The sequence below is a fragment of the Serinus canaria genome, chromosome 11 (genome assembly GCF_022539315.1).
Source record: "Serinus canaria isolate serCan28SL12 chromosome 11, serCan2020, whole genome shotgun sequence".
NCBI classification, from domain to species: domain Eukaryota; kingdom Metazoa; phylum Chordata; class Aves; order Passeriformes; family Fringillidae; genus Serinus; species Serinus canaria.
In genome coordinates, this window is record NC_066325.1 from 20,606,707 (window position 1) to 20,632,876 (window position 26,170).

The following is a 26,170-nucleotide window of genomic DNA, read 5'->3' on the forward strand; positions in this document are numbered from 1 at the left end:
TACCACGCCTGATAGGCGCCCGCCGGTGCCCGCCCCCAGCGCGGCGGTTCCGGCAACGCGGCGTTCCGCCGGGTGCTGTGACCGGGCCGCGGGGTCCTCGGCTCTCTAAGGGTCGCACGGCGCTGTCACCACCGCGAAGGAGAGTGGGACCGAAGTCCAGCCCGGGCCTGGGCCCGGTGCCGCAGCCCCCCGGTAAGCGGGCTTAGCGGGCGTTACGAGCGGGCCCGCTGCTCCCGCGGCGGCGCTCAGTGGCCTGTGAGGGGAGGCAGCCCCGAGCCCCCGGGGCGGGGCGGTTCTCTTCAGCAGGTGCGCGAGCTCGTAACGCGCGCGGTGGGTCTAAGTTAATACCACACCCTGCGTTTTGGCCTTGCAGGGTACGCGAGATTCTGGGGAGCCGGGGAGGCACGAGGGCTCCCGGTACGCTGCCGGCGGAGGCGGCCGGGACAAGCGAGCCTCATTGCAGGCACGGATGAGCTCCCTCCGGTGGTCGGGAGTCACGCGCTGGGCTGGATCCATGGCTAACAGGTGAGACGCTTCAGGTAACGAAAAGCCGGCATCTGAGCTCTGTGGACGAGCCGTGGCCTCCCGGTGCCTGCCGTGGCCTCCCGGTGCCTGCCGTGGCCTCCCGGTGCCTGCCGTGGCCCCCGTGCCCGCGCTCGCGTCGCGCAGTCCGGCGTTGCCCTCCGCCATCTTGCCCGTCCGTCTGTCCGCTGCCCTTTGTCTGTCTGCGGCTCCCGGCGCCTGCGGCGGGACCGGGTAAGCCTGGCCGGGTTGGGGTTGCCGCCCGCGAGGGGTGAAACTGGCCCTGCGACTGGACCTCCGCTGCCAGGGCCGGTGTGTCTGTCAGGGCTGCCCGGTCGGGACGTCGGGGGCCTGGGCAGGGTTCCCGCGTCCGTCCCGATGCCAGAGGAGCCGCATCCCTTTGTCTGTATGTCCGGCCGCTTGCGGGCCCGGTCCTTCCTGACGTCTCCCGTTCGTTGGGGCTGCCGGATGGATTCCGCTCTCTGGGGAGGTGTCTGAGATCTTCGTGTCCATCTGTCTGAGAAGGCTGATGGGATATTACCTGTGTCTGTCTGGCAGTGCGAGGCTGACAGGATCCTTTTGTCCATCTGTCTGAGAAAGCTGATGGGATGTTCATCTCTCTGTCAGCAAGAGGCTGATGAAATCCGGGTGTTTGTCCCTCTGAGGAGGCTGACCGGATCTCTGTGTCCGTGTGTCTTGTGGGAAATGGGTTCAGCTCCTCCTTTTGTCTGTCTCTCTGAGAGGACTGTTGGAAATGCCACCTTCCTCTGTCAGTTCAACGATAAGGATGACTATTAGGGTGCAGGAATAGGCAGGAGAGAGAAGAGTGTTTGGACTGAGGTTGCAGTAATTTTTGAAGGGAGCGCTCATTTTTTGAGGGGGTCAGGATTGCTTAAATCTTTACCTGAGAACTGGGTAGGACTGCCCATGCGGAATGCTTGTGGATTGTGTTGGATGCTGACCTGGAATCCAGCTGTGGTGATGCAGAAATGAGCCCTGTAGGCAGAGGGGTGGGGAATGACTCTGGGACAGCCAGCAGAGCTTGGCCAGGGACTTGGAGGGTTTCAGTGAAGTGTGTGACAGACTCTTCTCTTCTCTTCTCTTCTCAGATGAGCCCTCTGCAAAGGGGAGGAACACTTTCTGCTCCCAGGTCAGGGAAACATGTCCCGTCGGAAACAGACCACTCCTAACAAAGTTCACTGTGAGTATATTATGCAGTATTGTGGGACCCTTGCTCTGGCTGGGTGTGGAGTGAGGTGGGGAGGGGTGGAATGATGGGAGTGATGGGAAGGGACAGCTTGTGGGGAATGGTAGTTACTCATCTTTTGTCTTAGGGTGTAAAAGAAGAGAAACTGAGCTCTGTGCATCAGGGAAGCTGCCTGTGTCCTGGCATAGCAGGATAGATATAGGCTTGAACAAACAGCTAATGCTGTGAGCATAGGTGTATATATGCAGCTGGGCTTTGCATTCATGCTGTCAAAAGTACAAGTTAGAGCACTAGAAAATGTGACTTGGGGCTCTGGCCTCTTGCATAGCAAAGGAAGTTCTAGGCAAGATGGTTGGACCATGCTGGCTAAAAGCCAGCAAGTCCTGTGTTTTGATCTTCATCCTACCACAGCCTCAGCTGACTGGCCTTGGGCATGTTACTTAAGCTCACTGTACCTCAGTTTCTACCAGATGATGAAATAAAGCCATTTGCTCTTTCCTGTCAAGGAATGGGCAGTGGCCAAGTTAATTACAGGACAAATAACTGCTGTCTGCCAGATCATTCTTGAGCTGAGGTGGTAAGATGGATCTCTGTTTCTCCGTCACTGCCAAGGCCTTAGCATTTGTTTGACAGTGAAAGGGTTGAAGGTGCTGTGCATCTGCACTTCTTGTGGGCAGACTACAGCCAGGTACCAGTGGAGCTGGGAGGAAGAGGTGGAGGTTTGGCTGCAGAGGAGAAACTGCACGTGTACAGCTTTTATTTGGCAGCAGAGGGAATTTGAGGGGCCTGAAATTATGCCCTTGTTCATACTCGGGTTTGTGGCTGGAAACATGCTTGGAATTTGGGCTGGAATTAGGAAAACAAGTTTCCAATTCTGTAGATCTATGAGAGCAAGGCTGCTGAGAAGGCCCTGTGGTTTTTTTGGCCGCAGTAGCTGTCAGAAGTGCAAGACAGAGCTGAGTGCTGCAGCCCTAACACTGCCTCATTGCTGGTGCTGCTGGCTTGCATGTCTGTGTGTACGTGTGCTGCCTCTGTGCACGGGTATGCAACAGCATCTGTGCATGCTGCTCTCTGTGCAAGGGAAAACACGGAGCTGGAGCTGACACCTTGCACACTTGGTGAGTGCACTGGGAAGAGCTGTCTGTCTGGGACTCGCAGCTCGGCAGAGCCAGCCGAGCTGTCCTTGTTGGCCAGAGTAAGGTTCTCAAGGAGTGTGTCCTGTGGCACCTGCATTGCCTTGTGCTCTCTGATTCCTGCTTCTGGTTGTTGGGTTCTACTGTGGGCAGAGTATAGGTTTAATTTGTCTGATAGTATATTAATGACTTTGGAGTTGTTGTTCTTAGGGAAATTTGGTATGTCCGGTATTTTATCCTGTGATGCCAGTAACATGCCTTGTGTCCACACACTTCTGCTTCTTAGAGTGCCCAGGTATTACGGCTGTTATTGAGATCAAGTTTATGTCATGTATGCACTTAAGTTTTCTTCCCTGGGCTGGAGTCGAGATCTCCTGAGTAAGGAAACCAAGCACTACAGCAGCTCTAATTGTGCAGATAGAGTTTCCATGGTGTTTAGCTGGTTACTTTTCTGCACTGCAAAAGGGCTGTGTTCTTCAGAAGCTTGTACTATCCCATACAAAACTCTGCATATCACAAAATTCAGTGGTGCACTGTTTTCACAGTGGACATTGCTTTTTTATCTACAATAAAAATGATTGTATCTCCAGTCCTGGTTTTGGAGGAAGCTGTCTGACAAACACGCTACCAGGGGGCAGGAGGTTATAGCATCAGGTGTGCCACGGAGTGGAGTTCTGGGACCTGTTCATCTCCTTTACATGCAGTACGTTGCTACAGAGCAACTATTCAGCAGGAGCCATCAAGAGCAGCAAGTAGGACCACAAGAAAATAAAGGGGACCGAGAGATACCAGAAACTTGTCAATGGTGATGTCTTCACCTTGGGATGGAAAATCTTGTCTGTCTTATGATGAACACCACGAAATCGTTGGGACTTCTCTGTCTACCTAGCCTGCTGTGTGTCTGGAGGGCCCAGAAATGCCGTGCAGTGCCCTGACGAGGATAATCGGAGAAAACACCGGCTCCAAGAACGGGGTGAGCCAGCAGAATGAGAAGTCAGGCTGAGACATAGCAGATACGTTACTGGGACTTCTTCACAGGGACTGCAGTGGTTGGGAGGAGAGGAATGAAAGGGACAGCAGGTATGCAGCTTTTTACGCAGTTGCCTGCAGCTGGGGTCTGATTTGGCAGGTTATGGGGCTGGGGGACTGCCTTTTGGATTTGCATAAAAACGACTGTGCGTATATGACTGGACAAATTTGATGGGAGGATGGTGCCTACTTCTTCCTTGCATGGCCACTCCATCTTCTCTTCCTTCTTGGACTGACTAGGGCGAGTGACAGCTGCCAATTTCCTCTTGTTGGCTTGCTTGGTGTCTCCTCTTTCCAGGATTACTTTGCAGGCTTGGCATGGCCCTCATTTCACCTTGCTCTCACAACACCCTGGTTTTCTGTCCTCACTTAGGACAGAATCACTTTTCTTGGCAAGTAGAGCAAACCAGCTAGGAGATTGTATGGTTACAAATCAAAACAGTTTTAAATAGAAGTTGATATGTAAGGAAATTCAAAATAATACTGAAGCAATGATAAAAATTGTGGTAAAATTTATCACAAAAGTCCTTCTGTGCATGATGGCCAGTCTCACAATTGTAATTTAGTCATTCCTCCTGCAGCACATAAATGGCTCTTAAGAATATAATTTTATTTTGCCATGTGGTGCATGAAAAACATACCTGACAAAGTGCTAACAAACCGAGCAGTGATAGTGGAATATGCTTGTTGAAAAATAAAATGCAGTTAGATTGTTTGTGGGGAGATACCTTAATTGATTCAATTTGGTCTTTATTTTCTCCCAGAGTACGCAGTATAAAAGTATAAAAACTCTAAGCAATTCATCTGTCCTTGCGTTCATCTGTTACTGTGCTGTCACCCCACCTCATGGACCACTTGCTGTCTTCGTGCTTGCCAAAATTTGTTGCAGGTATCAGCATGCACTTCTCTCTCCCTGCTGTCCACAAGCTGCTTTGCTTTCTATTGCCTGTGTCCTCTGCAGCTGATGCTTAGATGATTTTAGAACCCTGGATAAGAGCTTTTGTTAGTCAGATTAATTCCTGCTTCCGAGTTCTATTTATCATGGCTCCAATATCCCATTAATCCTCTATTTCCTTCCCTCTCTCTCTTTAACACACATATGTTCTGTGCTCTTGGGTGTTCCTTGGATTCTCCTGTCTATAATAGTCCCATTTTGAAGCGAAAGTATCTTGCAAGAAATAGAACCCAGCATTCACAACCGAGCAGAAATGTTACTTGCATCAAATCCCTTGGTTCTGAAGGGCTCCGTGGACTGCCATTGTTAACTGTTTCAATTGTGTTGTTTTTCATTTCAGTAACCACTACAGCAGTGTGGACAACCCAGAATAGCCATGGGGCAGGTGGAATAGATCCACAGTGGTGGAAAGACTTGCAAATTTCAGGTCCAGGAACACAGAGAAGACCTACATGAACAGGGACTTTAAATTTAATGTACAAGGAGGGGATAAACTGACTCATCTCTGAGAGACCGTTTTGTTTAGGAAGGAAGGCAGGAGAATGATGTAGTCCCCTTGGATTTTGTTTTGTGGATTTTGGGGTGGGGTTGTTTGTTTCTGTGTTTATTTTCCAGAACACCTGAGAGTTATCCTGCATTTATACAGTTCAAGAAGGGAAGGGCTCAGGGCTGATACCCTAGCAGTCATGCCTGCCCATGTTACACAGTACCACAGGGCTGTCACTGCTGACTTGGCATCCCTCTCATTCCCAGCAGTATGGAGAGGAGAATGGAATACAAAGTAGAGGCATTTGTGTCATCTCTCTTGTTCTTCATCTCTAGCTGTTTGTAAACAACTACAGTGACTTGTTTTGGTGTTGTGGTCAGCCTGCAGCCCTGTTTGTATTTAATAAAGAAACTTCTGGAGAAGAGTCTGTGAATTCACTGTTGAGCATAACATCCTTTACTTACAGCAGTGATCCTAAAACTGTTGCCTGTCCAACTCCTCTTCCAAGTGAATGGAAGTGTACCCAAAGTGGGGTGGAGGTGGGGGTGTGTCTGTTTATGAGCATGTGTGTGCAGAAACATCAAAAGTATAACCCTGGACCTATCCAACATTAAAGCTGTAAAGTTTTATCAAAGGACTTAAGTCTGTCAGTAGATGAACAGGACACTCTTTCCTAAGTTCTTTTGTACGCTATTACTATAATACATAAGAAACTTTGTACAAGTGGAAGACAGTATTTTTCCATGTTTGTCTTTCCAAGTCCCATGATGCTTTTAGACAGAGGCTGGGGAGGATGCACAGGACATGGCCTGCTAACAGCACGGGTTTGGTTAACAGCTTGCATTGCTGGCTGTAAGCTGGTTGTTCTCTGCACTGTGCCGAGTCAATACTCACTGGGCTCTGGGGGTGTTGCACAGAGCTTAGAGGCACACACAATTGCTCAGTAGCTGTGACTGATGCCAGTGTTCCTTATGTGAGGAGTTCCTTCTTCTGTCACCTAAAGATCCCAGCTCTTAAATCCTGCAGATTGTCTGCATGGTTTGTATAGCTGAGCAGGAATCTCCCCTGCCTTTGGACTCCAGGCTGCTGCTCAGTGGGAGTGTAATCTGTCTGAAAGGGAATAGGGGGAAGAAAACAAACAAGTAATTGCTTCCACGAGCAGCCTGTGGCATTTGGGAATTCTGTTTTGGAACTCTGTCAAAGGCAGCAGCACATCTCCCACTGTAGTTTTTTATCTGTCCTGTGTTCTGCAGGTTTCCTCATTTCACCATGCTTTCTCTTTCTCTTGCAATGCTTTTTTGGTCTATGGACTTTTATCCAGGTGGTTTGTGGGTTTCTGCTTCTTGGAGAGGCACTAGAATTCTGTGGTGTCTGCTGCTTGTACAGTCTGTATCTCAGTCCCACTAATGTGAGGTTGTGGTCCCAATATAAAAACAGCACTCCAGGTCATGAAAACTATTCAGTGCTGGAAGGGCTTCTGAAAGGGTGTCAGAGCAGTCATGATGGTCCCTGCTGCTTTCAGTGACAAATAGACTTGGCGCTTCTCAGCACCTCTCCTCAGGCACATGGATTGTGCTCTCAAATCTTCTCTACAGCACTCTTTCTCACATTTCTGAAAGAGAATGATAAAAGCCTTCAAATGCTTTTGGAAACCTTCATGGGGACATTGGGACCTAAAATTCTTCTCCCACAGTCTCAGTGAAGCTTCTGAAGGTCCTTGAAATCTTCCATAAATCACAGCTTTTTTAAACCCTACCAAAATTGCAAGGTGAGCTCCAAGGAAGGCAGTGGGAGTGGGAACATGGAGCAGCACTGGCTGGAACATTTCAGCACATGGGAATGTACCTGTCCTTGTAACAGGACTGGTCCTCTCTCTCAGGAGTTCAATTTCCTCGTTCTACTGGTGCCAGCTGTGGCCCTGTAGTAAAAGGTAACTATGTCTTCTGAAAGCTATGGTTTGATTTTATGTGAAAAATGCACTGCGTTTTCCTTGGCATTTTCACATTTGTGCTTTGAATGATTTTTGAGCACTTACAAATCTGTTGATAAATGCAACCCAAAAGCCAGCCTGCTGGGAACTTCAGCCCCTTTCCCAAGCCCCCCAGCTCATCCACTGGAAAAGGTAAATCACGACTACACCTGGAACAATGTAATTTGTTTGCTTTAATATGAAAATTAATGGTTGCCTTTTACTGTTATTCTCTGGAACCAAAACTTCTTTGAGCAGGGATTGCTGTAAGAAGTTTTTATTCAGAATACAAATAAATGCTTTCTTTCAAGGTATTTGCCATGTCCTATTCAGTTGAGGTACTAGTGGTCTCTGTTTTCAATTAAACAAATTGTTTTGTCCTAAGCATGCATCTCAGCTCTCTGGGGTCATTCCCTTAGGTTTCTGTTTTGAGCACATGAAGTGCCAATGAGATTTATTTTAGCGAGAGCCATTCCTGGGCAAGGCAGGGTAGTTTTCTATTCATCATATACACAGGAGAACACCAGCTCCAAGCATAGACACCTTCTGTAGAGGCAGCTTGTCCTTATCCCTCCTGAGACAGAAGAAAGTGACAGAGCATGCCAAGGACTACCCCTAGTTTTCATATCACTGTGGAGGGCAGGTGAGGTACCGGGCACTTAGGAGGTGCTATTTTTGTGCAAAATGCCTGCTATAGCCAGGAATAAGAGTTAATAATTTAGAAGAGCTATACATTACTATCCCTGGTCTGGGATACTGTCTCAGTCCCCAGGCTTCCCCCCACCCTGAGCTGTGCTGTAGGATATTGGTGGATAGCTTGGCAGCAGCAAGAGCCACCTGGCTATTTATGGCAGATGTATGGGGTCACAGGCATTTTGTGGCTGGAGTGGCATACACATAGTGTGCAGAGGGCAGCCTAGTGCTGCACATTGCCACTAGTGAGACTCTTCTACATCCAGGCACTGGACTCACATCAGCAGGTGCCAGAGGCTGGTGTGGCAGGGTAGGCAAGCAGAGAAGTGACCTAAGTGCTTTCCAAGAGGTGACTCCAGAGGTTCTGCACAGTGCAGGTGAGCAACCCCATGCCTGTTGTATTTTTGGCAAGCCTTGGTGGTGGGAAGCAGTGGAACAGCACCAGTCTGACTCTTTGTCTTTATGGCTGCTAGGGGAGCAAGTCTTTGCAGGGCTGGAGGAGCAAGCCCGCCAAGCCATGATGAAAAATAACTTTCCTGGAACTCTTGGGGACCAAAGGCCAACAATTCGTCCACTGCAAGACCCTGACTCCAGCAGCAGTGAGTTCTTCTCCTTCCAGTAACACCAAGGTAGTAGACTGGGGAGACTGGAAAGGGGTGAGGCTGAGGGCTGCACAGTGTGTGTGAGTCCTCTGAGGACCATCTTACCAGCTCCTCCTCAGAGTTAGCTCTTTGCTCCAGTGCAGGACTTTGTCCTAAGGACCAGACCAGCACAGCACAGACTGGGCAATGTCATGGGGCCAGTGCCATTTCACCAGAGCAGGGTGGGAACAGCAGCAGCTCTGGCTGAAGATCTGGCAGTCGTTGAGCAAGGCAGTGGAAGAGGCCATGCCCAGGACTGAAGTGCCCTAGACTGAGTTTAAATGGAAGCCATAGTTGGAGGGAGTGGGCAGAGGCCCCTTGTAATGCTGGTCAGGATAGCTGAGTGCCATCACCGTCCTCACACTTGGTAAAACTGTTCTGCACATTTCAGGTGGCAGCGATGATGAGGAAACCACTCAGGATGAAGTTTCTTCCCATACGTCTGAGGAAGATGGCTCAATGGTGAAAGTGAAGAAGGAATTAGAAAATGCAGAACGACCTGTGGCTGGAACCCCGTTGATAAGAGAAAATGAGGCAAGTGTATACTGCCTCTGCACTCACCATGGCCTCCAGGGAGAGAGAAGGGTACTGGGTATTGTCTAAACACTTCCTCTCTCCATCATGTTTCTTTATCTTTCTCTCCTTCCTACCTCCTCCAAACAATGTCTCCTGGCAGGAGGAAAGGGTTTGAAAAGCTTTTTGGCTGCCTGAAACAGGAGACAGCAGGCGCAAACTGGCCAAGATGTTTGCAGAGTGTGTCCCCTTCCCTTGGTTCTGGTGCCATTCTCTGATTGGCTTCCCCTTGCCACAGAAAAGGCCCTGCCTTCTAGAGTCACTGTGCTGGCAAGAACCTGGGTGCAGGTGAGGCTGTGAGGCCTCTGCCCCCTCTCCATGAGATGCAGGGCTTTTGCTCAGAGGCTACATGAAGGAGGTTTCTTTCAGATGTCAAGCACCAAGGCAGCCCTGGCAGGACTGGGAGGAGCCGAGGAAGGACTGGGTGCCTGTGGGGGTGTCTGTGTGCCCTACATCCAATGGCTGTTCCTGCCCGTAGGTGCCTGAGAGTGTGAGTGCTGAGCCCATACTGGGACTGTCACAATGCCCCCTCTGCCAGCTCGAGTGTGGAAGCAGAGATCAACTCATCGCACACGTCTACCAGGTAGGGATAGTTCCAACTGTGGAGTGTCTCTGGCCTGAAGCCTCAAAACCAGAAACAACTCAAAGCACAGGGTAACTTTGTTCTGGCCTTTACAACCACAGAACTGATTTTCTAGCTAGGATGTGACTGAAGTTTACAGCTGTAAACTGTGTCTAGAGGGTGTCTTGAGGAAAGAATTAGCAAGGCCCTGGTTTTACAGATCTGGAAAACATAACTCTGCCAAGGCAGTCTCTGCAAGTGTTTCAGGCTAAAACCAGGCAGTTCCTTCAAACTAAACATGGAAGCAATTTTTGTATCATTCAGTAAGAAACCTTCCTCCTGATAATTTATGTTATACTTCATTACAGTTCCTGTAGTTATCCATGAGAATAGCTGTTCTTCCTCAAAATTATTCCAGTTTTGCAAGAAATCTGTGGTGAAATGTTAGGTTTTGTTGTCAGTGCCTTCTTCATAGCACATCAAAGTCTGTAGCAGAAGGAATGAAACAGAACTTACCTGTAGCAGTTGTCTCCATGTAAGTGCTTTTTTACCAGCATCCAGCCTTGCTTTAATTGAGTCATGCTTTGTCCTGCACCAGCAGTTCCTCAAAGTGTGTTCCTGAAAACAAGGGTCAGGTCTTACAGTCCAAGTGGTTTGGCCTTAATTTTTTCTCCTGCACTGGAGTTGAGCTGTAAAGGGGTTTTCTCCTTGTTTTACCTGTGACACAATGAATTACTTGTCTTGAGCTTGGTCTAAAAGCTGGCAGATAGAGGTTTAGTGGTAAAGGGTTCCCATTCCAAGAGGCTGAACAGAATGGTTTGAGCATGCCTTGGACTGGGCAGGGAGCTGGGAAATACATAACTACCACCTGAGTGGTTGTTTTGCAGCACACTGGAGCGGTGGTGAGTGCCAAGAGCTACCTGTGTCCTGTGTGTGGTAGAGCCCTCAGCTCCCCAGGATCCCTTGGGAGACATCTTCTGATCCACTCAGAGGACCAGCTGTCCAACTGTGCAGTTTGTGGAGCACGCTTCACCAGCCACGCCACCTTCAACAGGTCAATGAGTGGGCTAGGTAGCACATTAAAGATTAGGTGGGTTGCCTTGAATGACTCGGAAGTTGTGGCTCTGGACCCACTGAGGCCTATAGGACAGTGCTAAACGCCCCCAGTGAGTGAGATTCTCTTGATCCCTTCCTGTCTGCAGCTCTGCATCCCCTGCCAAGACGGACGTCTGCAGGCTGTGCTGGTAAAAGGATCTTTCTTAGCGCTGTGCAGAGCTAGAGAAAGCGCTGTGAGCTCCAGTCACTGGAGAACAATCCACCCCTTCCCTTGCCCAGCAATCCACTGGAGTAAGGCTGCGCTATCCAGATGGGTTCATCATTCCCAGAGCAGGACTACAGGCAGAGACCAAAATGTTCTTTCTTTGTGTCCTGCCTAGTGGGAGATTATCCACTGACCAGTGGAGTGGGGCTAAAAAGAGAAATTCAGAGATGATGGGAAGGAGCAGCTTGCTGGTTTATTCCCACTCTTGCACTCTTCCAACCCAGATACTGCTCTGGGCTAATCCACTTCCTTGTCCTGGATAGGACTGTGCTTTATTTTAGATACTTAGACATATCTGTGGGCAAATGATTTAGCAGAGGGCTCTGCCATGGGCTGTAGTGGGAGCATGGTTCATGGCAGCCCACGGGGACTCTGCCCACAGCACCAAGCCTCTGACTCTGTTCCTCCTGCTTTGCAGTGAGAAGCTGCCAGAGGTGCTCAGTGCGAATCGGCTGCCGGCACCACAGAGCCAGGGCCCCTCCAGCACTGAGGGTAAGGATGTTGCCTTCTGCACCCCGGTGTATCCCGCCGGCATCCTTCTGGTGTGCAACAACTGCGCCGCGTACCGCAAGCTGCTCGAGGCTCAGAGCCCCGGCATGCGCAAGTGGGCCCTGCGGCGCCAGAATGAGCCCCTGGAGGTGCGGCTCCAGCGCCTGGAGCGGGAGCGCACGGCCAAGAAGAGCCGGCGGGACAATGAGACGCCTGAGGAGCGCGAGGTGAGGCGCATGCGGGACCGGGAAGCCAAGCGGCTGCAGCGCATGCAGGAGACAGATGAGCAGCGGGCACGGCGGCTGCAGAGGGACCGGGAGGCCATGCGGCTGAAACGCGCCAACGAGACCCCCGAGAAGCGACAGGCCCGGCTCATCCGCGAGCGCGAAGCCAAGAGGCTCAAGCGGCGCCTGGAGAAAATGGATATGATGCTCCGGGCACAGTTCGGCCAGGACCCCTCTGCCATGGCCGCTTTGGCAGCTGAGATGAACTTCTTTCAGCTGCCAGTGAGCAATGTGGAGCTGGAGAGCCAGCTGCTGGGCAAAATGACCTTTGAGGAGCAGAGCAACAGCGCGTTGCACTAAACCACAGCCAAGAACTGCGCTGCCTTTGCTGCACCTGCCACATGTGCACTAGCAGGCTTTTGCACTCAGGAGGCTGCTGTGGGTCCCTGCCTGACTCTCCCTGACAGGTGGATCTGGTTTTCCTCTGAACCCAGGAGGAGAACAGAGCTGAGAGATGCCTGCCAAAGCAGCTCTGGTGGGAGCAGATTCTGAGGTTACAGTCTGCTCTGGGGGCCAAGTCACAGCCCGTGACAGAACAAAAATAAATTAATGTATTAATTAACATTAATTAATGTTCACATGTATTAGTCCCCTTCTTTACCTTTTGTCCTTTGTCCTGGTTTTGGGCCCTTGCCCCATAAATGGGCCTAGGCTACTGCAGTTCTGCTGTAGGTGAAATGCACCTCAATAAAAAAGGATCTTGTTTACTGCAGCATGAATTACAGAGCTGAAGACAGATAGTCCACAAACTCCTTCAGGAGTAAATCCTTTGCAATTTGTGCCCATAAGAAGGAGAGAAAGGAGGATGTCCTTCTGGAAATGCCTGTGCACACCCTTTTTTTAAACATTGTTATTACATATTTACATATTTTGCAGTGGCATCCATGGAAAAACTAAGGAACCTGAGGTCCTGTTTTAAGATGCCCTGTAAAAACAGTGAAAGAAAGGCTGGCCAAGGTAAACAAATAGCAAACCAATTTGCTGCTTTACTCACAAGTTATTTTCACTTTAACAGTATTTCAGGTTTGTAAGTCAAAGAGTTGATTGAATGGTAAATAATAGAATATGTCAGTTTCTAGGACTTGATGGGTTTGCTTTTCCCTTTTTTCAGCCCTGGTGAGGCCACATCTGGAGACCTGTGTCCAGTGCTGGAGTCCCCAGTGCAAGAGCAACACAGATATGTACTGGAGGCAAAATGTCATCGTAGCCTGTGCCTACAGGAAAAGGTTCCCATTGCTAACAGAAATCACTATTAAAACTATGCAACTATGGAAATGATACCTAGGCATCTTTAAACTGCAAAACTCATGGCAGAGCAAAGAAGCGGTACACTCTCCATTATTTGGCTTCTTTAAGAATGAGCACCTGAAAACGCATGGTGATTGCTTCATGGTTTTGAGCCATCAGCCCACCAAAAGCCAGTGTGCCACACTTCTGTGTTTTGTAGCCTGAAAACCCCTATTACCTCCATAGCATTTCCAGTTAAGGTCTAGAGTCATACAGTGGATCAAACACCTTGGGAAGTACTGTCTTCTCTCTGATGGCTGTTTCTCTTGAAGTCAGAAATGGTGACCACAAGACTGCTACTTGCGATCAGAAGAGGAAAGTTAAAACAAGAAACAAAACCTTTTGAGCAGACTACTTAAAAACCCTCATTTTTTCCCCCCCCTCATTTTTCATTTTGAAAAACATTTGATTGTAGTCCCTTAAAGCCCTAATTAAAATAGTTACCTTCAAAATGCATAATGTTGCATTTTTCTGGCAATAATGAGCCACTCTCACAGTCAGCCCTGGGGATGCTGCTAGGAAACAGCATTGAATCTTTTCAGTGCAAGTTTTCTCCTCCTGCCACTCTAACTTCTAGTTTCCTCCCTGTACAGAAGCTGTTTTAATATGATGTTCATTCATCATGTAGAACTGACACCCAGAAGCCATCCCTGCTTCTCTCTCTTTGGGAAAAGGCACTGTAAAGGAGCTGTTGAGTTCCATGTTCCTTTGTTCATATCCTCCTTTGTTCTCTGATCTCTCACTTTTATCCTTACTTGTGTTCGTTTTCATACTCAAACCCCGAGTTTGCTTCTGGCAGTATCTGCTTTTGCTCTGCCTCATGTTTTGCTGGCCCAGCAGAGATGTACCTCTACTCTGCAACCTGCAGCAGGAACTTTCCCCGTAGCGTCACTGACACCTTATCTTTATTCCAGGGGGTTCAGGAGAGAACACATAACACAAAAGTATCTGAAAACACAGAATTGTGACTTACAATCCATCACCCTGTATCTTGCCCTTGACATGAGTCTCCAGATCACTGTGTAAATCCAGAGAAGCCACATGCTAATGACCACTGATACTGTAGACAAGCAAAAAGTCTCAAACACCAAAGGAAAAGCTATTGGTTTATATATAGATATATATATATGTATATAGATATATACTGTGTTTACAGAGTCAACAAGTTAAATGCAATATTCATAAAAGCATTAACAATAAAAATACAATCTGTTTGTAGGCAAGTACAGACTTAAAATGGTAAAACAGGAAAAAGGATCTCACCAAAGTACAAATATACAGTACAAATTGATTTATTTAAAACAGTTACAAAAAAAGCACAACAAAATAGAGATTATCCTTAGAATTATTAATGCTTTGTTAAAGATCAGGTAGGAGGAAAGGGGCAGGGACAAAGTTGGAGGGGAGCACCTGACTAGTTCTAAGGCTTTAGATACACTGCATCGGTTACATGTTAATACAGCCATATACTGGGGGTTATAGTGAGGGTTCAGCACTTATCTACAAACATCTTTCTGCCTCAGGGCAGCCCAGCCAGCTCCCCCATGTCTCTCTCTCTGAGCACACCCTCCCTGGCGCTAAGGTGCCATGAAAGCCGAAAACAACTCGAGTGTGCCAGGGGCGTGTTGGCAGGGTGGGCAGCAGCACCCCTGGACCTACGGGGCTATTCTGTCCTTAACAGACAGTGTGAAGGCCGTGGAAGGGCCTGGACCATCAGCATTTTAAACACTATGTGGAACACCCTAGGCCAAACTGAACAGGATGTGTATTGGTAGCCATCTTAGCAGCTTCTGACAAGTGTCAGGCTCTAGCACAGCTTGAAAGACAGGGAGCAGTTGTTGAGTGATGCTGGGGAAGGCACGTGTGCTGCTGTGGGCAGGAACTAGCATTTGGGCTACTCCAGCTGCTGTAGTTTCTTTTACAATATTTTCTGAGTAACAAGGATTGTTAGTTCTCTATGGAACAAAGTGACTTGAAGTGTGGGGTGGGGACAGGGACACAATGTGAAAAGTGCAATATAAAAAGCTGCTCAGCAGCTGGAAGGGGAAGGCAGAGGGGCCTCTGCAGCTTCCTTCCCTTCCAGACAGAGCTTCCTCTGCATAGTCTGGTAGTGATGAGCGCTCATTGCTGTGAATGCACAGCCCAGAGATAGGCTTGGCTCTGCTGTGCAGCTCACCCAAAGCATGTTCCATGGAATGGGACAGATGGCTACAGACACCCATTACTGCATCCCACGGACTCCTGCTACAGAGTGTGAGCTGGATAAGATTAGGGCCTCTTCCAGGAAGGACAGACCACTGCTCTCCTACCAAAAGCAATAGCAGCAGGAACATGATATATTTCTCTGAGAAGTCTGTCACATCTCCGCCAGCAGAAAAGCCCAGGTAACCATCCCACTCTGCAATGTCTTCCAGGCTTTATCTCCTCCTTTCCCTGTAAACCCAAGAAATAAAAGCCTCCTCCATGGGCTCATTCATAGCCTTTCTCACTGCAGCAGAGCCGCTCTCACACACTCCCTGTCCCACACACTCCCTGTCCCAGGAGAGCCTCAGTGCTCAGCACAACCTCCACTATGGTGCTCAGCCATACAGCCCTGTCCAGTAAGGACAGGCTCCTGTGATACCAGTACTGCTGAGCTGGGCTGAAGAGTTGCCAGTGGCACCCCCCCCACCCACCCTTTGGAGCAAACAGCCATACACACAGTTTCTTCATCTCAGTCCCCCATCATGAGCTGCGCTTCAAACCACTGCTTCCAGGGAAGAGCTGGCAGGTGAAACATGCACAACAGCGGGACTGACAGGAGTCTGGATAAAAGCACCAAGGTCCAGTTCAGCATGGCCTGTTCCACAGAGCTCAGGACCGCACCCAACAGAGGTGCAGCAGGCCAAAGTCCAGGTCAGCAGCCAGGTCAACAGCAGGGCAAGCACCTTCACAGCCCTTCACCTGCCTACAGTACAAAGCTATTTAAGTCACAGCATCTTGCCTCATTTGTCAGTACTGCCCACTCAGACCACTGCACAGTGTGGCTGAGATCGAGGAGCTACGGTAACACACATGGTGTTAAGGCAAGCTCTCCAAACTCTCACTCTAAGACAGACTTCGGGGTTCAGAGACACTCAAGGGGCTCTGCACCATCAGTTGCTGAGATATTGCCTCCATGGTGTAACCAGCCCTTCTACATTCACGTGCCAAATGTATGCAAGATCCCTTTCTCAAGTGCCTGTCACAGCCCTGAATTCCTCTGCATGCACCATGCATAGAACAGGCATGAGAACCCAGCCTCCTCTGCCTCTTGACCTGGGCCATGGACATCTCAGATACCCTCAGCATTAAGTACTAATTACCAACACTAATGGAGTTTTACGTAGGAGAGTCCAGTCAGCAGGAGCTGTGACACCCCTGGTGACAAAGGGGCCCAGGTGGACACTTCACTGACAAATGGGATTGTGAAAACAGCATCTGTTCCCACAGCTGCTGCACCTGAGAAGGCAGAATCTTCACACAACAGCATCACTGTGACTTCACATATCCTGAATGCAGCTGATGAAACCAGAAGTAGTGTGTCATTTGGGAGCAGCTACATGAGGCAGCATCCTCATTCTGGAGAACCCTGTGAGGCATAAACACTGAGGGCATGTTCAGCACATATCTCACCAAGGCCTGTCCTGGTGCAGGCATTTTCAAGGCAACAGAAATGGCTAGCAGTGTGTTAGGAAAACAGGACTGAGGCCGGGATTGAAGGGACATTCTGGAGACTAATTTGCCTAATACACAGGCAGAGCATGCATCCATTGCACAGTCAGCAGAAGCCAACCAGTTACAGGACACACTCCTGGGGAGTGCAGAACACCCCTGAGACAGCACCACTGCAAGGAGAGGTGCTGACACACACCATTCTGTGACAGAGAGGAGTGGCACCCCAAGAGTTAGGCACACTTGACAAATTTCAGGCAGATGAGAGCAGGGAGACAGAAACAGCATGCTAAACATCAGGATTCTGCACATTAAGGAAGGCCCCCTCCAAAGCCTGGTCCTAGCACAGAGATGGGCACCTGAACATAAGGAATACCCAGTCCAGGTTAAGTCAGGGAAAACTGTTTTGTCACCAGAACAGTGACTATTTTTTTATCCTAGCTGAGCAACGGTGTCATAGCGCACCATCAGAGAGAGCAGGTTAGTGTAACTACAGGAGACTTCACTCAATAGTGTTACCACCACAATCAGCTGCTCATACACAATTGTATTAAATCTCACCATGAAAAAGACTACTCTTGGTTTGACCACACTGTTCTACAGAGGAACTGTGAAATGAAGCATCAGAAAAACTAACACAAAATGACCCCAAAATGCCCTGTGACACTATATTTTTAGAGTCCCTAGATTATTCATGGAATTGTACTTAGCACAAACTTTGTACCTTGCCTGCACATGTACTAACACTTGTCTCTTGTCTAGAGCTTATTCAGGAAACTGCCTGCAGGGAAGAATTAGCCATTTGGAACATTTTTCTGACTTAATTACAAAATAGTATTGGTCTTCTCACAGAAGGATGTTTTCACCCTTCCCTAGAAAATGCTGAATGTATTTTGCTCCAGATTTAAAAAAAAACCCAAACCAATAAAATATCCAAAACCAAAATTCAACCAAACAAAAAAAAATCCAACCTCATTAATCTCCGGGTTAAGCCTCTGCAAAAGCTATGAGCCCAGGAGGGTTTCTTGAAAGTTATTAATATGGGAGGAAAGATTTGATTTGGTGGCAAAACAACTAAGTAGACTTTATAGCAGGAAACAACATCTCCCATCCCAACTTGTGTCCCATCTCAAGTGCTCAAGTTCCCTATTCACCTGCACCCAAGCCCATCCTTTTGGTCCTTCCTCTTGAATTTCTGTGATTCATTCAAATCTGTACATTCTTTGCAAGAAGAAAGAGCAGTTGGATTCAGTGGAAGAGACATTAATCAGAACCACCAGAGAAGCACCTCCATCCTGCCCTTGAGAGCTCCATCGGTGAACGGTCCTTTTAAAGTGCATGTGTGAAGAAAGGGGATACTGGGAGTAGAGCCCCCAAACTCCAGAGGGGACCCATCTCTCCCCATCACAAGAAAGGAGAAATAAAATCTTCAGCAATTTTATCTGCTACCTTAAGCCAAGTCTGCCCTCCTCATCTCCCTACCTGCCCCAAATGCTCGGCCCCTGCCCCGCAGGGAGTCAGTTATCCTAGGAGATGGGAGAAAGCCTCAGCCTCCAGTAGCCTCTGGAATGCTCTCATCACACACTCATGACAACATCCCTGCTCCCCACCCCAGCTAGCCTGTCGCTGCTCCCTGAGGCACTCGAGGCCTCCTGACTCCCCAAGAGGAACTGGTCATCCATGGAACTGGAATGGAGCCATTCCTGCAAGGCAGAGAGCAGCCTTTGTTGGTGAGCCTATGACAGAGTCTGTGCAATTCCTCCACCTGATGGTGAGGGTCACCTGCTGTGGCTGCCCTAGCTCACACCTCTAAGGGATCATTTCCCTGCATTCGAACGCCCTTCAATAGACAGCTTGACCTCCTGGGGAATGAAAGAGGGACGGAGCAGAGACGGCCGAGCCTCCTCTGCCGGCACGCTGTATCTTTGGAAGCCTGGGGCCAAACTGTACAGACTGCCAGCCTCAGACTGAGAAGATTCTGCACGGGAGCTCTGGGCCGTGCTGGCTCTATCTGTGTGGCTCTTCCTTTCAGCAGCTCTGTCAGATGGCTCTCTGGGCCCCTGAGCTGTTCGTTCCGATCTCTCCCGAGCAGATACCAGCTGATCCCCGACAGGGGAGTTGGCCTGAGAAGCAGAGTTGCCATTCACGCTCTGTAAACTGATTGATATGCAGACATCCCCCACTTGCAGCCTGTGACAGGGCAAAGCAAAGAGCTGAGCAGTCCTCATGGGGCTGCAGGAGGACCAGCCCTGGCCATACACAAAGAAGGGATGCTCTGGGGGCACATCAATGCTCACTTTACTTTGTTGCTCCCCAACTACAAAATGCAGTGTGACGAGCCCAGGCCACTGGCTTTCCTGAATATCCACCACAGTGCTGGAGTCGATCTTCAGGCCTCCGCTCACCTCCGCACTGCGAACAAAGTCTTGAGTCTGCAGCTCCTCCACCCGCTTCAGCTCCCCTGTCGCCAGCTGGATGATGGCTCCTTTCATGAAGTGAGAGGGCAGCTGTGAGGAACCGGTTGGCTGACACTGGGCCAGCTCCTTTTCAAGCACATTTCCTCGAGCCTGGACATCTGGGCTCTCCCTCAGCAGGGCTTCTGAAGTGGAAGACCTGACGGGCTCAGATCCAATGGGAACAAGTACTGGCTTGCCATTGGCTATCACCATTCCTTTGGCTAACTGTCTCTCCCTAACAGTCTCTTCGGGGGACATTCCACATGGGCTCCGGGACTGGCTGTTCCCAGCTGCAGCCCTATCTGTGGTGTTCCTCAGCATGTCTCCCTGCCCATCAGGGGTATTATGGCAAAGATTCAAAGGGCTTGTGTCATCTTTCCTCTGGGCTGCCGGAACATGATAATCCTGAGATGCCAACACCCCCACCACCCTCTGAACCTCCAAATCAGCGTCTGGGGTGCTCCTGTGAGTAGGCACAGAGATCTCTCTTCCCAGCATCTGGTAACCTGGAAGGAACTGTCCATCACCCACACACGCTGCTGCAGCCCCTGGGGGCAAACAGTCCTCAGCTGCACTGCTGGCAGAGTCCACAGCCTCGCTGGGCCTCCTGGCCACACTTTGCTCCAGGGGCCTCTGCCCACCATTGGCTGCAGCCACCTCTGAGCTCAGCTGGCTGTCTTGCTGAGGAGACTCTGGGCTCACACCTGCCACAGGTGCCTCATAGGCTGAATAGCCTGGTGGGAGGCGGGACATCTGATAATAAACAGGAATTCTCCCCGGTGCCATGTCCACTGGTTGGGGCGCAGTGTGTTGCTGCATCTGCCCAGGAGAGGCTGCGGAGGTGGATTTGTTGAAGCTGTGAGTGGGAGAGGTAGTCTGGGGGGAAGGAGCAGCTTCTTCCGTGAACAGGGAGGCATATGGCACAAAGTGGGGGACATGGGGAGCAGTGAGGTTGGTGGAAGGAGACAGGAGAGGACTAGGCATGAAGGCAGGAGGGACGGCATAGGGCACTGTGTAGTGGGAACCGATGAGCTGCAGGGAAGCCGAAGGGATCTGTGCATAGTGAATGGAGGGAAAGGGCACCGCCGGGTGCTGGATGATGGGCGAGGTCACGTTGAAGGCGGGGGGCAGGGGGCTCACGTTCACCACGGGGTGGAGGCCCGTGGGAGAGAAGGTGGCAGGCGGTGCTGCCACTTTGTAGAGCATTCCGTACTGGTCCACCGTCAGCCCCGCTGCCGCCTCGGGGGCCTCGCCAGGACCGTAGCGTGGCGTGGCGGGAGCCGGCCGAGCCGTGCGAGCCCACTCGGGGCCCTCGCCCGAGCCCTGGGCTCCCCCCGCCCGTCCCGCCTCGGTGCCAGTGTTGGCGGCGGCAAGTTCCCGCTTCTTGGGCGGGAGACACTCCTGGCTCCGCTCGTGGCCCGCTCTCATGGCGCCCCGCGGTGTCCCGGCAGCCCCGGCCGCGACGCTCGTTCATGGGGGCACCCACTGGGGCTGCCACGCGCGGGCTCCTGGATCCGCGCCGCCGGCCGCCGCCTCACCTGTGCCAGGAACAGAGGGAGCCATGAGTCCTCGCCTCGGGAACGGGGGGCGGCCCAAGCCCCAGCTCTGGGAACGGGCACGGCGACGGCCCCTGGGCCAGGGTCGGAACGCGGGGACGGAAGACGCCCGAGGCCGGTCGCCGCCCCCAACCCCGGCCCCAAAACCCGGCCGCGCTGCCGCGCGCCCCGCCCCGTCGCGTCCCGTGGGCCCGCCCGGTGCTCGCCCGGTGCCCGCGGCTCACCCGCCATGGCCCGGACCGGCCCCGCGGGCCCGCCCGGCGCCCGGACCGGCTCCTCCCCACCCGTGGCGCACGGCGATGACGCATCGCATGTCAATGACGCGCGCACCGACCGCCGGAACCGCTCAGGGGTCGTGGCTCCGCTGCACCCGGATGGCGTCACGGGGCACCCGCAGCGCCGTTGCCGTGGCAACCAGCTGCGTCTGCCCGGGGCTCAGAGCGGCCCGGCCTGCGGGACGCGCCCGGGGCCCCGCCGCCCAGCGCTGGTCACCTGGCGGCAGCGCCGCGCGGCTTTTGTTGGTCCCGCGCCCCAAAGGGCTCTGTCGGCGGTTGGCCGGCAGCGCGGGCCCAGCGGCAGCGTAGCCCGGCTCCCCTGCGGAAGCCTTCGGTCTGAACGTCCCCGTGCCCTGTCTCGTACTCCTGCAGTGTGTGGCCGGCCCCGTGCTGCTGACCGGGCTCCTCGTCATTCGGTGATCGTTAATGTGACATAAGGTTCTATAAGCGGGAACAAAATAGCTGCCTGGGGCGGAGGTGGCTCTGTACCCTCTTCCAGAGACGCCTCGTTTACTGCGGCACACTGCGTTCCTCCCGGTGGACGTTTAAACAGTGTGAGATTCGGCGCTCTCGGAGGGGCCTGGCCCCTCCGGCCTCGGAACCCCTCGATTCCGGAACCGCGGACACGGGCGACGGGTCCCGCCCGGCCCGCCGTGGGTAGCGCACTGACGGGACCGCCCCGCGCGTGACGTCATCAGGGACTGCCACGGTGCAGACGCATCTTTTCGTGTAAGAACAGCCTCAAGGGTGCTTCCGCCAAGAAAAGTAGTGCAAGCAGCATTTTCCGTCCCGCCACCGGCGGTGCTGCACCGCCCTCTCGCCATCCCCACCCCGTTCCCGCCGAACCCGGCGCGGCCGCGCTCCCACCCGCGGTCGGAAGAGCCTGCGGGGTCGCGGGAGACTAGCCGGCGCGCGGATCCCTCCGCCTGCGGTATCGGTGCTGCGGCCGCGCCGCCGCCATTTTGAATGCCCGGCTCTGTCCGCCGCTGCTGCTGCAGGGACCGGCCTGGTGAGTGGGACCGGTTCGGGCCTCCGCTGCCCAGGCCGGGCTTCCCCTGACCTCCAGCTCCCGCCGCCTAGGGCCCCGCGATTCTTAGGGCCAAACTCCGCGGCTGGGCCTCGGCCGCTCTGTCCGCGAGGCCGTCCCCTGTCCTCTCGCCGCCTCTGCCCCGCGGTCCGGCCCGCTTCGAACTCTGCCCTCCGCCCCGGGGCTTCCTTCTCGGGCGCCGAGAGCGGTCCGTGCCTGCCCTGGCCGTTCTTTGCCGGGAAAACGGCGGTGCGGGTTCTGCCTCGGCCGCCGTTCCCGGAGCTCGGGGGCAGCGGAAGCGGAGCGCGTACCTCGGGAGCTGGTTCATGCTGTGGCCCGGTGCCGTCTGGGGAGAAGCCGGGACTGGTGCCCGTCCTTCCCTCGATATCTTATTGCCTAGGCTGCCCAAGCGCTCCGAGTATTACAGCGTCCGCATTACTTACTGTTCACGGGTTTTAATGGCAGCAGGGGATGTTCGCTCTGGCTAAAGGTTATTTGCAGTGAGCTGCCGTCTGACGGCCGGTCTGTAAGGGCGCCTTCAAGTCCCTTCTTCAAGGCTGCTTGAGTTCTCGCAGGAGCTGTAAAATTAATTGTAATTTATTTTTTTGTAGACATTGTTTTTAAAGTTAACAGATGGAACAGGTGTGTGTTTTATTGTGTTGAAAGTAATGTGTAAAAATGTTGAGTGACAAATTTCAGTTTCTGATGCTTGAAATTTTATCGGGACAGCACAGAATGCCAGTGGAACATCTTTGAAAGGAGTCACACGTGTGGCCAAAAGGTGTTTGGTCCATAGTGGCTTAAACAGTAAAATATATGTGTGTTTTCTCCTGTAGATGCAGGGGAATCCTTTAGGGATGCTCCTAGCATCTTACATGTAAAATGGCAGAGAAATTTGTGCTGTTTTGTTTCCCCATTTCGTTTTTGGGGAGATTCCTTTCTCTGTGGTAGAGCACAACAGCTTTTTGTACCCGTTTCCCTGCTACTGCTCCTCTAAACTACACTTGGTATTTTTTCCTTTGTTTGTTTGCATATCATATTCTGTTGCCAAATTCTTTCTTCTGTTTACTCGTGTACTCCCTGGTGTTTGGCACAGGATTTGAAAACTTGCTGGGTACTCGAGAGCTGAATGAAGGCAGGAGATTTTGTGGGTTTTTTTCTGAGGAGGCTGGTGTGAACCCTTCCATTCTTCTGTGCTGGGAGAAGGGGAGGAAAGGTATTTGCATTCATATTTCTTGAGAAGGGAAAAGTAAGTCTTGGGTAATTGTTTTGTGAAGGGATTTTGTGTTTCCAGTGTGTAAGATAACTTTCAGATTTCCTCCTTTTATGATTAAAAAAAAGCATTTTCTTCCTTTTTTTTTCTGTTTTTCTTTTCTGTTCCTGTAACTGCTGATTTGTTTTCCTGGAGGTGGCATGGTAGAGATGGAAAGATCTTGTAGTACATTTGTGGTGTCCTGTGAGAGATTAAGGGGTAACAGAAATGTTGTGATTCTTGGTGTGCAGCGCTTTGCAGTACAGTGAGATCAGGGAGTGTGTCAGGACATGGTGTGAGAAGGCTGGGCAGTGGCACAGGAGTTCGAGCTGGCTGTTGTCAGGCACACCGAGCCCACCCTGGTGGGTGCAGTCCAGGTGCAGAACGTCAGCTTTCCAAGGGTGCGGGCTCACACAAATCTTTACTGCTGCTAAAAGTGATGGCACTCAGTAAAGCTGCTTGTGCCTCTCCAGCGTGAATATTTGCATTTGTGAGCTGGCCCTGTATAACTGCAGGGGATGGGTCGTTTGAGCTCATAGCATTTTTTAATGATTGAGCAATTCCTTCTGAATGCAGGTGATGCTAATTTGTTCTAGATGATACTCAGCTGTTCTTTAGAGAAAGGGTCTGTTCTGACATGGTAGGAGCATTACTTCACTGCAGGAGAGTTTTGGACCTCATAAGTGAATACATGATGAGTCTGTAACTCAAAAAACAGAGCTACAGTAATGTGAGTTCAAGTGAATCTGATGTTACAGGTCTTAGTGCAGCCTATATCTGCTATTTGGCAGAAATGCTACAAGTGCAATCAAATATTAGAACTTCCTAGGGCATTGCTGAAGTTATGTGGCCTGTTGTAAAATTTGTATTGATGAGTGTAAAAATGTGGCATCTTGTCCTTCCTCTGGCATTAGCTAGGACATAGAAGGATGTAGGGTTTTTTTTTTTTTTGTTTTGTTTTTTTTTTGTGACAAAACAGTGGCTTTGTTATTATTATTTAAAGCTTAAATCTGCAGGAAAGTGAACAGGAAGTAAAATAGCCAGAGTACCTCATAGATTAAAATAGTGAGGAAATTAGAAGCAGGTGATAAGATAATGTGGGTCAGTGATGATTGAAGTATTGAAACAGAAGCCAGAAAATCTGGAATTCTGCTTGTGTCCATCATGGTGATCAGCTATATAGCTGTGCTAATTCTTCTTCCTACATTCTTTAGCTTCTAAAAAAAAAAGGGAGGCATTTTTCTTTTTTGGCAGTTGTTGAGGTTAATGTTTGTACTGATTGGGAGCTCAGTGTGTCTTTTGAAGGCAGTCCTGGAGTTGCTGCATTTGGCATATATGCACAGTTGTGCAGGAATGGCATACCTCATCCAAAGTGCTGACTTGTGCTCTGGGACCTTGCCTCAGTCAGCAGGGAGTGGGAAGGGGTCTGCAGTTGTTTGGCAGTGGGATTGGGTGGGGTCTGTGCATTGTCCTCAGTCTCTGTGCTGCCTCTCCTCTTCCTCTCAGCTCTTGAGCAGCGCTGAGCCTTGCTTCTTGAATACTGTTGTGCTGCGTTTCTTGGTGGTGGTTGGTTTTGTTTTTTTCAATGTAACTGGAAGTGGGACCAGCTGTTCTTCCAAGACTATTTTTTAGCACTTGTTTTGGGATACTTTTTTTCTCATTTCACCTCCCCTGCTCTCCTCCAGCTGTCTCCGCATAAAGCAAAGTGTAACTCTGATGCCTTTTTTTATGAGAATGTATTTTTGAAGCCCCCTGCTGACTTAATTGCTCTCTGATTTTCTGATATTGCTTTCTAGTTCTCTGTTGCATACAGTAACTTTTTCCTCAGGAGATATTGTCCCACTTAGCATGTTGGATGGTTGGTTGCTCTTTCTCTCAGCTTTGTGTTGCCTTTGCCCTTCTTGATTATGATGGTGTTCCTTGCTTTGGTGTTTATTGTATAAATAGTTATAATAATTTAATATTTACCATTAGCTGTATGAATACTGATAATACTAGGCCATATACTAATATCTCTGCCTTTGTTGACACTCTCATCTCTACTTGGAGAGTATGTGTTTGGTTTTACTGCTAATATATTTTTCTTTTTAAGTGTCTGATAGAAGTGGGAAGCCTACTGATAGCAATGTGGAGTTGAAGCCATCAGTGTTGGGTGTCAGCACTGCAGTTACTCCTTTCATGGAGTCTGGACAGATCCTCTGCTCTTGTGTGTACTAGGCTGGATTCAGTTGCACCTAAGCAAGTAGGGGAGTTCTGCTATTGATTTCAGTTGGGAGTTTGGTCTGGCTCTAGTTGTGTAACTTCCCAAAAGCTGGGGTTGCTTGAGGAGTGTGATTGCCTATGCATGTGTTGGGGTGGAGCAACTGGAGTTGTGTGTTTTAGATGTGTTTGAAAGCTATGCTGCTTCAGGCTTGGGGTGTTTTCTTGACAGAACCAAGTTCAGAAAAGCTATTTACATGAAAAGCTGTAACTTGGTGTGTATATCACCACAACAGAAAATTCAGACCATTTCCCCAAAGAGTAAGTCTCTTCTATAAATAATATCATTAATTTTGATGGCCCTTATGTCTTAATGTTTCCAGAATTCAAGGCTAAATAATAATGAAATGTTAAAATGTTAAATGTCTAATAATTTATCCTAAGGAAGTTTTAAAACAACTGTTAATTTTTAGAGTTTTATTGTCTGAGAAACACATAGGATATTTTAGACGTAAGCTAACTTTTCTGAAATAGTTTCCAGAGGATGTGTTATCAACTCG

The 26,170-nt window shown here is 50.4% G+C and overlaps 3 protein-coding genes across 12 annotated transcripts in view; 2 read left to right on the top strand and 1 right to left on the bottom strand.

The window, feature by feature from the left end:
* Window positions 1-3: 3 nt before the first annotated feature.
* Window positions 4-12,577, top strand: ZNF821 (zinc finger protein 821). 9 transcript variants are annotated; one of them, XM_018914751.3, is made up of 9 exons: window positions 4-192; window positions 374-525; window positions 1,632-1,723; window positions 8,262-8,372; window positions 8,469-8,594; window positions 9,028-9,170; window positions 9,688-9,792; window positions 10,659-10,825; window positions 11,511-12,577. In XM_018914751.3, the coding sequence occupies exons 3-9, from the start codon at window positions 1,684-1,686 to the stop codon at window positions 12,163-12,165; spliced, it is 1,347 nt and encodes a 448-aa protein (XP_018770296.1). In that variant the 5' UTR covers window positions 4-192; window positions 374-525; window positions 1,632-1,683; the 3' UTR covers window positions 12,166-12,577. The 9 variants fall into 9 exon arrangements, 3 of the variants coding, with proteins under 3 accessions (XP_018770296.1, XP_009089049.1, XP_030083296.1); XM_009090801.4 differs by lacking the exon at window positions 8,262-8,372; XR_007778564.1 differs by lacking the exons at window positions 8,262-8,372; window positions 8,469-8,594; window positions 9,028-9,170; ... (1 more) ...; window positions 10,659-10,825; window positions 11,511-12,577 and adding exons at window positions 3,408-3,942; window positions 5,187-5,757 and having other exon boundaries at window positions 5-192.
* Window positions 12,578-14,245: 1,668 nt separating this feature from the next.
* ATXN1L (ataxin 1 like) lies at window positions 14,246-21,139 on the bottom strand. Its single transcript, XM_050978937.1, has 2 exons — window positions 21,082-21,139; window positions 14,246-20,839 (listed from the first exon to the last, which is right to left on the bottom strand). Exon 2 carries the CDS (start codon window positions 20,727-20,729, stop codon window positions 18,663-18,665), a length of 2,067 nt encoding a protein of 688 aa, XP_050834894.1. The 5' UTR covers window positions 20,730-20,839; window positions 21,082-21,139; the 3' UTR covers window positions 14,246-18,662.
* A 579-nt stretch (window positions 21,140-21,718) lies between these two features.
* Window positions 21,719-26,170, top strand: part of AP1G1 (adaptor related protein complex 1 subunit gamma 1) — a 35,860-nt gene continuing 31,408 nt past the window's right edge. The window contains exon 1 of one of the 2 annotated variants that reach the window (XM_050978936.1): window positions 21,719-21,861. The gene's annotated coding sequence lies outside the window, so the exon portion shown is untranslated. Of the gene's footprint in view, window positions 21,862-21,885; window positions 22,142-26,170 lie in introns of those variants that run through there. The other variant, XM_018914772.3, reaches the window with a different exon arrangement.

Coding starts and splice junctions, on each gene's coding strand:
- ZNF821 (XM_018914751.3), top strand. CDS start 1,684: ATGTCCCGTCGGAAACAGACCACTCCTAACAAAGTTCACT. Junction 1,724..8,261: donor CACTCCTAACAAAGTTCACT/GTGAGTATATTA, acceptor TTCTACATCCAG/GCACTGGACTCACATCAGCA. Junction 8,373..8,468: donor AGAGGTTCTGCACAGTGCAG/GTGAGCAACCCC, acceptor TATGGCTGCTAG/GGGAGCAAGTCTTTGCAGGG.
- ATXN1L (XM_050978937.1), bottom strand. CDS start 20,729: ATGAGAGCGGGCCACGAGCGGAGCCAGGAGTGTCTCCCGCCCAAGAAG.